Here is an 11298-nt window from a genome sequence, read left to right on the forward strand (position 1 = left end):
TTAAGGAAAAGCGAAGAAGCGGTGTGAGACGGAAATTTAAAATATGTTTTATGTTTTTAAAAATCTTGGAACCCACTTTCATAAACCCTAAATATCCTATAATCTGAGTTGTTGCTAAAATTTTAGTTCAGGACATTTCCCCAGTCCTCAGCCTTGCTTTCTTGCTTTCTCTACATAAACATGAGAGTCGGGATTGGGGACAAGAGAGCTTGATCTCTGAGACCAGAAGTAAAATCTCAGACTCTTCTGTCAGATCTATTCTGCTCTACATGAAATCTGAAGCATTATAAAATCCATCCATCCATAAGTAACACCCCAGACTTTTTCCTTATCATCATGCCTTGACAGTTTAAGTCTGACCACCAGAAATAGTGATACAGGAATAGCTAGCTCTTTGCTCTCTGCTTAAGTTTTCACATCATTCAGATCATTCTAAATTCTAATTTTTTTAATCTTGCTTTTTTCAATTATCTTTCAAACACACGCATTTCCATGCCATTAAATTACCTATAAACATGCAAATGTTTAATGTCTACATAATATTATATATGAGGATATCATAATTTTCTTAACATTTTCTCTTTTTTGGACAGTGAGGTCTCCAACTTTCAGTTGTTATGAACCCTACTTTGAATAAAACTTTTTCTTTCAGACTATTTCTTCCAAAACAAAGAAGTCCCCAGAAGGACAATCATTAATTCAAAAGGCATAAAGATGTCTTAAGTTCGCAATACATGCCATCAGTTGACTTTGATCACAGTAGAAAAGTACCTATTTCACTATACCCAGTCCTGGATTGTCTTAAAAATAAGGGGAAACTTATTGACTAACTTGATAGATGAAGTATTATCTATTTATAACTGACATTTGTTGCGTCACTGATGGGGTTTGATTATTAGCCATTTCATCCCCCTCATCTGTGAATTGTTCATTTCTCTTTTAAGATGTTAACACTTTATTGATTTGTACAGGCTCTTTGTAAAAATGTAAATCTGTTGTCTGTCATATTTATGGTGAATATTTTTCTCCATTTGATTTTTGACTTCAACATCCATCCAACACACACATCTGAGTCTCCCCAAGGCATTGATCTAATCATTAAGGATGAAACAGACACAGGCCCTACCTCTAAGGATCTCAGAGTTTAATAGTGGGAGGCAGGGGCATAAATGATGAGTGCAATAAGGCTTTTAAATGCTCTGTTAGAAGTCCAAATAGGCTAGAGTGACTGCTCTAAAAGTGGTGAGTGGTCATGTATGTACATGTAGTAGGTGCCAGGAAAGGTTTCATGAAGGAGGTGAGTCCTAACTGAGCATAAAATGCAGAGTTAATGACTAAAGCAACAAGGTAGGAAAAAAGCATTGCAGGCAGAGGGAACACCAACAGACAGGGCCAACTAAGGAAACTTCAATAGCTAGGTTAGGTTAGGGAATAAAGCAGCAGGCAGGTCCAGAGAAAGAAAAGGCTAGAGAGACATCAGAGTCTCACAGTTTTTTAAATTATATATAACTTCTATATCTTTTAGATGTTCAACTTAGTCCAATTAAGCTTTACCTTATTCGTCTCTTACATAATATGTTAGAGAAGGAAGTGGCAACCCACTCAAGTACTCTTGCCTAGAAAATCCCGTGGATGGAGGAGCTCCATAGGCTGCAGTCCATGGGGTCACAAAGAGTCGGACACGACTGAGTGACGACTCGACATAACATGTAGGCTAAGAAAGTCCTTCCTCACCCAGGGCTTCAGTGCTTACCTTTGTTTTCCTCTAGTTTCCATTTTAAAAATATTTTATTTTTGGCTCTGTCCAGTCTTAGTTGCAGCATGCAGGATCTTCATTGTGGCATAGGGGTCTTTTCATGGCAGAGCACAGTTTCTTTGTTACCACGTTCGGGCTTCTCTCTAGTTGAGGCACCGTGGGCTCAGTAGTTGTTCAGGGGCTTAGCTGCCCAACCAGGGATCAAACACTAGTCCCCTGCATTGCAAGGCAGATTCTTAACCACAGTCCACCAGGGACATCCCTCCATGTTTAATATTTTGTTTTCGTTTTAGTCCTTACATTTAACATTAAACATTTCAGGTATTTAATCCAACTGAAACTGACTTTGGTGTGTATAAGGTAAGCCTCATTTGAACTTTTGTGTGTGTGTCTTAATGTTTATCACACCTATATTGTCCATTAAGCTTTTCTCTGTAACCCTATTGTGTTAATAGGTAAAAAGGGAGGGCTAGCTAATAAATACATTCCCAGCTGGGAAGAGTGCTTCAAGAAACAAGATACATTTCCCTGGGGTTTGTTCTTTCACTGAGCTGTGTTAATCACTACAGGTACAAAGTCACAGCCGTTTAGGATCCTTGTTCTCAGGGTCATTCTACTTTGTATTTATAGATTACAAATTTCTTTACAGAGCCAACGGTTTCCACGGAGAGGACTTTATTCTCATGACCACTGAAGTGGGGACAGGGAGGAGGACTATGTCACCACTGCTTGATTTGTTTACTCCCACAAGAGATTAGGTGGAGTCAGGTTTCTTCCCCTGATGCTGGCTGGAAATAAGTGGGGTTGGCATCTCTGTATAGTACATACCAGAGCCTGGGCTGTTAGCGGAGGGCTGTGATTAGCTAGAAAGGCAAGCATAACCTGACCTGATTGGCTCTGGACTCCCTCCTGTTGTTACTCCACAGCAGCCTGAAGACCGGTCCACCAATCACAGGGCTCCTTACTGGGTGCACAAGCAACTGCCGGAGATTGCCAGGAGCCCCTAGCAACACCGTGGCTTTGGAAACCTGGAAGGTGGGGTGCAGTCAGTAGAGGAGCGTGCCAATGCCTCAGGAAGAGTCGGGTCCCAGGATGGACACCCCACCCTCTGAAGAACCCTTAGATAAGCAAAACAAAAAACTGGAAGTCCAGGAAGAGGAGATGGAGTTTAAGGAGCTGGATGATCTGAGGGAAGCCTTGGCGAACCTCCGGGGGCTGTCCGAGGAGGACAAGAGTGAGCGGGCGATGCTGTGTTCCCGCATCCAGGAGCAGTCCCAGCTCATCTGCATCCTGAAGCGGAGATCCGACGAGGCCCTGGAGCGCTGCCAGACCCTGGAACTGCTCAACACCGAGCTGGAAGAGAAGAGGCTGCTTGAGGCCGAGGAGCTGAAGGCCAAAACTCAGCAGGCCCAGAAGCTGGAGGAACGCTTTATGACCCTGGCCTCCAACCACGAGTTGATGATCCGCTTCAAGGATGAACACAAAAGGCAGAACGCCAAGCTGCGAGAGGAGAACGAGAAGCTGAGGCTGGAGAATGACCAGCTCTTCAGCCCAGCGCTGAAGGCCCAAGAGGCCAAAGTGGTGCAGCTCACAGCCCGGAGCGAGGCCCTCGCCAAGGAGCTGGAGACCCTGCAACGGAAGTACACCCAGGATGTCTGCCAGGCCCAGGCCCGAGAGCAGGAGCTGCTGGAGCTGCAGAACCGGCAGGCTTGCGCCCACACTGAGGAGACCGAGCAGCTGCGCATGCAGCTGCAGAGCCTCCAGCAGCAGCAGGAGGAGGCCCTGCAGCAGACGGCCAAGGCCGAGCAGGCACACAGCCAGCGGAACCAGGAGCTGCGGGCCCGGCTGCAGACCGTCACTCGGGAGAAAGAGGAGCTGCTGCTGCTGTCCGTAGAGAGGGGCAAGGTGCTTCAGAAAAAGCAAGCGGAGATCTGCCAGCTGGAGGAGAAGCTGGAGATGGCCGACGTGGCCAAGAGGCACGCGCTCGAGCGCTTTGAGCAAGAGGCCGTGGCCGTGAACAGCAACTTGCGAGTCCGGGAGCTTCAGCGCAGGGTGGATGGTATCCAGGCCGCCTATGATGAACTCAGGCTGCAGTCCGAAGCTTTCAAAAAGCACAGCCTGGATCTTTTAAGCAAGGAGAGAGAACTCAATGCCAAACTCCGCCATCTCTTTCCATAAGGAGGTTTCTGCTTCCTCTGTCCTCCGATGAAGAAATCAGATATCTGTGCCTTACTATTATGGCGAGAGTCAAGATTGTATTCCATTTATTCTACTTCTAATTACGAGAGACCACTCAAAGAAAAGCTACTTTACTACAGTGCCATTGTAAGGGTAACACTGATTTTTCAGTCCCACCACCTAGAATACACGAGATTTACCAAATTTCGTTGTGTGCCTTTGAAATCTTCCTAACTTTGCTATCAGTATCTCCACCTCTCCTATAACTTATTCATTCTCAATCACAGATATCTTCAGCTATACTAAGTTTTAAAGTTAGCAGCTCTTACTTTTCAGAGTGCAATGGGGAATGTATCATTGTGAATAAGTGCAATGGGATGTATTATTGTGAAAAATATCACAGTTAACCCTTGTAAACAGGCTTGTAATTTCCCACAATTGAGACTGTAAGCTGTAACAGTTAATAGCATGAATAACTTGCAGAAAAGTGTCTGATTTTGTAACTGGCCAAACAATTACTTGCCTGACCTTCTTTATGGAATATCCTTTTATTTGCACTAGCCTGGAGAACAAAAATTAAGCTCATTGTTTTCCAAAGTAGTCAAAGTTTATTATAGTCATTCTATATGAGCAATATGATTCAAATAAATAAAATCCACCTTTTCCAAAGTAGTCAAAGTTTATTATAGCCATTCTATATGAGCAATATGATTCAAATAAAATCCACCTTTAAAATTTCCCTGCAAGCTTAGATCACATTCCATTTTCTTGTTTTTCCCCCCTTAAAAAAATAGGATTTGAAAGTGAAAGTGAAGTCGCTCAGTTGTGTCCGACTCTTTGCGACACTACGGACTGTAGCCCACCAGGCTCCTCCGTCCATAGGATTTTCCAGGCAGGACTACTGGAGTGGGTTGCCATTTCCTTGTCCAGGGAATCTTCCCAATCCAGGGATCGAATGCAGGTCTCTCGCATTGTAGGCAGATGCTTTTGCCGTCTGAGCCACCAGGGATTTAGGGTTATAGAAAAGCAGATATCAGTAGCTTCATTTAATATTTCACAATATGTTAACAAAAGTCCCCAATTTAGGGTAACAAGTCATACACTGGATATGATACATACAGCAACACAGTGATTGCTTTGTTTCTATTAGCATACTTTCTTGAAACTCTTTCCTTTTGTAAAATAAAAATTAAATGGGAAGTATATATGTATACTTACAGCATTTTTGCAGGAATACTTAAATGTGTAATGATAAAAACATAAGATATATTTATACAAAGTTCTTAAAGAGGTAGATATAAAAATACACTTTATGCTTCCTTATTTCTCGGTATTTAGTTGACATAGAAGCATTATTATGACTACTTCCCAAGACAGGTTGTAATATAGTATTTTTCTCACTCATTTAGTATAGGGTGCCAAGAGATACCTAATGATATGGATTTGTTAAAAAAATATTACTTGGTACCTTTTTAATAAACAATTTTAAGCATCGCTTGCTTTCAGTTTAACCTAAAGCAATTTTTAAAACCAATTTTCTCATACTTTTAATAAGATCGTGGTATTACAGTTTCCAAGAATCCACCTTGCTGGCTTGAAAGGATTATTTACTTCCTTTTACACATTACCAAGAATCAGAATATAGGAGCTAATTATGGTTACCTTTTATTGAGTTCATATTGCTTATCATTGTGCTGAAGCACTTTGAATGTATTGTTCTATTTAATCCTTAGTACTACGGAAGAAAGTAATAGTGTTCGTTTCTATTTCAAAGAAGAGGAAAACTGAGATTCAGTAATTTGCACATGGTCACTGGGGAGCAGTGGTTTTGATGAAATCACACTGAAAGATTTATTGACTGTCTATTGAGTAAGCTTAGGGAGTGGGGTGGGCACTGAGAATAAGCATGAAAAAGCATGTTTTCTACCCCAGAAGAGCTCCCACACGGTCTAGGTGCAAAGGAGCAGTCACAGCAGTGTAATAATGTGTTTTCAGGGGTGTTCTGAGATCATAGTGGGTAAAACACACACACACAGAGCAGTTACATGCCTGAGGGTGAGGATTGCCAGGGATGACTAACACAGGAGTTGACATATAAGCTGGTTCTTTAAACACCTATAGAATTTTATAAGGTGGAGAAAAGAAAGATTTGAGACAGCACTGTGTAGAAAGTCACGGAGAATTTTTTTTTTTTTTTTTACAAATATCCAGGATATTCGGGGAAATCATAAGTGGCTATGAGGAGGTGAGGGAGAAGCATGTCTACAATTAAAAGGAAGAGGAGAGAGGGCAGAGGAGACTGGCAAGGGCACAAACAAGGACCCACAGTCCCACCTGCTTCCTCCACCTCCCACGCGGGTTCAGGCTGAGCCGTGAGGAGATTGTGCGCATGCCTGCCAACGGCTCTTCCTGCCCCACCCTTGCAAGCTCCGCCCACTTGCCCTAACCACCAGGTGGGATGCTGGTCTCTCCGGTTCACCCTTCGTGCCCAGCCTGTGAAGAGAAGGAAGAGGCTCCTGGAAGCCACCTGAGGGCCATGTGAGCAGGGAATACCGGGCTCCTCGTTGAGGAGTGTTGGCTAGTGCAGGACTTGCCTCCGGGACTCCTTAATAGGTGGGGAAAGGTAAGGTACATGCTCCCCACAAGGTGGGCGCAAAGGAAGGGTCTGAGTTCCCCGGGTCTAAGGACAATACCATTCAAAGTCATGCTGAGGAGTTCCTGTTAAGTTGAACCATATATAATTTTCACTTCCGTAGGTCACAATGAATAGCTACGGGCCATTTGATAATGTTCACTCTAATACCCTTCAGGGCTTCCTTGGTGGCTCTGACGGTAAAGCGTCTGTCTGCAACGCGGGAGACCGGGGTTCGATGCCTGGGTGGGGAAGATCCCCTGGAGAAGGCAATGGCAACCCACTCCAGTACGCTTACCTGGAAAATCCCATGGACGGAGGAGCCTGGTAAGCTACAGTCCATGGAGTCGCAAAGAGTCGGACGCGACTGAGCGATAGGTTCTAATACCCTTCATCCTTGCTGACAAACTCTAATACCCTTTTGAAAGATACTGGAAAGAAGATGGGTAATGAGAATTAGAAGGTCAGAGACGGATGGATGGCTAGAGAACAGCTGAGCAAAAGAACCCACAACACAAACTAAGAGGAATGTGAACCTGTCACGTGTCAAGTGCTTTTCATGTCACTTTCATTCCAGCTCTTCAAGGGAGGTGCAATGATCACTGTTTTACAGATGCAAAAAGTGAGACCAGAGAAGGTGACTTGCCTAAAGCCAGGAAGCCTTCAGGTACAGGAGTGAGATTTGAACCTAAGCTCTTCTGGCACGACTGTTTTAGGCATGTGCCACCTGCCCATGAATCAAGCACTTGGTTCTACTGCTGCTGCCTTGAGAATCATAATTGTGTGGCAAGGGCTCCACATGTTCATGTTGGGCACTGGAAGTAATGTAGCTGCACCTGCTTGCTGGCTATAAAACCCATGGTTTCCCCCGGTATACAAACCACCTTCTAACCAGCCACAAAAAGACACTGATTTCTTTCCCCTCCTTTGTGCTTCACAGCACTTTTCTATTCTACTCTCTCAATGTTTATCTTGTATTTAATCTGTGACTCAGACCGGATCAGAGGATGGGTGACTAGTTACTGTGGAATGCTGATCTGTAGTGATGCTTATCACTACAACAAATTGTCAAAGTGTAAATCAACCACTTTCAAATTACTGCCCTTGAGGGGAAATTGAAAAAACAGAGCAACAGAACTCCTATCTAAAGCAGACCTAGGTTGCTAGTGAATTTGTCTGTGGCCTCCACAAGCAGTAACCCTAAGATGAAAATCCTTAGAGATTTGAAAATCAACTAATATGTGAGCAGTGCTGTGTAGCTGATAAGTGTGATCTTTTGTGTTACCCACTTTAAGCCTTTCAGTGTGCCTCTGAGGATCTTATCTGGTTCCCAAAATTCCAAGTGAAATAGAAAAGGAAGGAGAACTACAGAAAAAATGAACTGCCTGGCTGATGTTCTCGTAATATCAACTCTCTTTCACTTAGTGAAAATTAAGTGAAGTTAATTTGTTTCTAGTAAACAAAGTATTGTTAAAAAATCTGTTTCTCCCCAACTCCACTACATGGAAATTAAATCTTTAAATAACATTGTTTGAAGGAATACCTGCCCAGGCGCTTGCTGTTCTATCCAGCCCTTGTTGACTCAGCTACCTGTGGAGTGGCTGTGACTGGGTCAAGGCGGGAATGAGTCTGTGTTCCCCACCATGACAAGATCAAGAGATTTGGGTAGACCTTTGAGATACTATCTCTTGCCACACAAATAAAGGAAAGAGGACCACAACCCTAACTAGTCTCCCCAAAGCTGACCAGATGATTTATCTTCCATTATCATTTGCCAAAATTGGGCCATATGCAAACACCTCAACCAAACATCTCCATGGGCAAAGTTGTTACCATGACTGACTTAAGCCAGTCTCTGTGACATATAGTATGTGGGGCTACCTAACAAAAGTATGACTTTGTCAGCAAGGATGAAGGGAGATGGATGTTGGGTGAGTCACTGACAATGTCTGCTGTACCAGGACTACTTAGATTCCCAGCCTGATCAGGCTGGGAATTTTTATTTTTATTTTTTTAAATCTCAGCCTTTTAAAAAAATTGTTGGAATTTTGGGAGGTGGCCAAGAGAAGATTTTTCTAATCAGTTGTCTGTCTACTTAAGAACAAACTGGATATTATTTTCCAAACACTAAGTTTAGGGCCTAGGGCTATACAGATGAGTCTCCCTATTTGATGTTCTTTCCAAACTTCTGTTTATCTCACTTGGCAAAACTAATTCAAGAAAAACTTTTCCCTTGGACAGAACTTCCTAGTCATTCATTACAAACTCAACTAACTACAGTACCCTTTCCCCAGCCCCCTCACTCCTCAGTTCACCAAAGAAACTTCGCTTTTGCCAAACTCTCCCTCTTTAATGTTCTGATCTGCTTTTTCTTGCATTAATGTAAAATAATCTTCCCTTTCATGTTTAACATGATTCATTACAGAATTGTTTGTAATATAAAAAGATTGGAACTACCCTACATACCATCAATAAGGAACTAATTAAATATTAAATAAATCGTGGGCCCTCCATACCTTGGAATACATTGCAAAGGGTGGGGGGAAGGCAGAAAGAAAAAGGAAGCTCTCCATGTACTAATACAAAAATATCTTCAGGGTATATGTAAGGGAAAACAGAGTGCAGAATACCTATCATTTATTACCTTAGTGCAAGGGAGAGAGAATGGGTGGGGAGTAAGAATGTAAACGTATGTAGTCCCATCTGTATAAATAAATACTGGAAAAAAAGAAATGCTAGAGAGAAGTGTTTATTGGTGGTATAGAGGAATGTGGGGACAAGGATGGGTAGGGATAGGATGTGAAGGAAACTTCTCAGCTTATCCCATTTTATATCATTTAACTCTTGAATCATGTGACTGTGCGTGCTAAGTATCTTCCGTCATGTCTGACTCTTTGCGACCCTGTGGACAGTAACCTGTCAAGCTCCTCTGTCCATGGGATTCTCCAGGCAAGAATACTAGAGTGTGTTGCCATGCCCTCCTCCAGGGGATCTTCCTGACAAGCCTGCGTCTCTTATGGCAGGCAGGTTCTTTACCGCTAGCATCACCTGGGAAGCCCCACCATGTGACTATATCACCTCTTTAAAAATATAGTAAAATTGGAAATTCCCTGATGGTCCAGTAGTTAGAATTTTGTGCTGTCACTGCTGAGAGCCTGGGTTCAATCCCTGGTCAGGAACTAAGATCCCACAAGCTGTGCAACATGGCAATATGTATGTGTGTGTGTATATATATACATATATACACACTGTATGTAGTAAAATTAAAAACAAGGAAGTATCTTCCACATAACTGTTTCCTATTAAGCTGTATTTCTGTGTAGATGACTCAAAAATCCTATAGACTTTTCCTTCCCCAAGAACTGCGTAGACAAGACATTTTATATGGAGCCAAATACGGCTTGACAGATCCAGGTCAAGCTTTTCATCTGGAAGCTGCTGCTCTCATGAATGTTCAGCCACACATGGCTAATGATAGTATCTTTTTCTACCATAAGGAGTACCTCCTAATGATTTCTTTTTCTCTCCTAAATTTAAAGATTCAACTATATTAACTTTTCTCATGGATTTTCACATGTCTGTATGAGATCTAAATTTTAGATTTTGGAAAGCTTATTTTCTCATATCTTCAAGTTTTTAGGCTTTGGGTGTTGGTTTCTTGTTTTACTCTAATGGATGAAGAAAGATGGTAGAGGAAGAGCAGGCCAAGCCATTCTGATCCTCCAACTTCAATAACTGATTTATTTAGTATATCTCATTTATGTCACAAATGTTTACCGAGAGCCTGTTACTGGCTAGGCACTGTGTTAAGTGCTAGGCACAACATGGGCAACAAGGAAGCCCGATCTCACTGAATCTGCATCCTAGTAGGTGAGAAGAAAATGCTGAAGGAGGGGATGACATGAGAGTGTATAGCAGGGTTTCTTAACCTAAGGTAGAAGAGATAAGAAACAGCTTTTCCTAGAAGTGGCATTTAAGTTAAAGTGTTAATGTGCTTTAAGTTAAAGCAATTTTGTGTATATGAGAGCTCAGTCACTTCACTTGGGTCCAACTCTTTGTGACCACATGGACTGTAGCCCTCCAGGCTCCTCTGTCCATGGGATTCTCTGGGCAAGAACACTGGAGTAGGTTGTCATGCCCTCCTCCGGGGGAATCTTCCCAATCCAGGGTTTGAACCAGCATCTCCTACACTGTGCACGGATTCCTTAACCACTGAGCTACCTGGGTAGCATGTGTAAGAATTGTCAAAGAGTAGAGATGAGGAAAACATGAAAGTGGTTCAGAATCCTTCATAGGACTTCCTGTTCTTTAAGAAAATTGCTTTCACAATAGCCACCCCATCCAGGGCTGCAGAATAAGCACTCGGTAGACTCTAACAGAAACAGGTGAGATTAATCCAGTTATGCACACTTCCATATTTACCTCCACTCCTCTTAAAAATCTGAGTCTTCATAATCTGGCTTAAGCCTCCCCTGTCCGCATTCAAATCCTTTCACTAGACCCTTTAGAATCCGAAATCTATGATCAGCAAACTAGCTAAGTGCAGTGAGTGAAGGGGTACATTGGCATCAGACTGCCTGGTTTCAAATCTTGTCATTGGGTGTCCTTAAATAAGATCTTACTGGGTGAAGAGGAAGTCGGAGAGCTAAAATTTTTAGTGACTGAGCATTTATCCTACTTTTCCTGTTCGTGTATTTCAGGCTAACAAAATGGCCCATTTGTGATGAGATAG

General features: G+C 42.7%; 1 protein-coding gene across 1 annotated transcript; it reads left to right on the forward strand.

The window, feature by feature from the left end:
* The first annotated feature begins 2433 nt into the window (after positions 1-2433).
* On the forward strand, positions 2434-4743 carry CCDC89 (coiled-coil domain containing 89). Its single transcript, XM_040255550.1, has one exon. The coding sequence runs from the start codon at positions 2822-2824 to the stop codon at positions 3932-3934; it is 1113 nt and encodes a 370-aa protein (XP_040111484.1). The 5' UTR covers positions 2434-2821; the 3' UTR covers positions 3935-4743.
* The last annotated feature ends 6555 nt before the right edge of the window (positions 4744-11298 follow it).

The sequence above is a fragment of the Oryx dammah genome, unplaced genomic scaffold (genome assembly GCF_014754425.2).
Source record: "Oryx dammah isolate SB20612 unplaced genomic scaffold, SCBI_Odam_1.1 HiC_scaffold_15, whole genome shotgun sequence".
NCBI lineage: Eukaryota > Metazoa > Chordata > Mammalia > Artiodactyla > Bovidae > Oryx > Oryx dammah.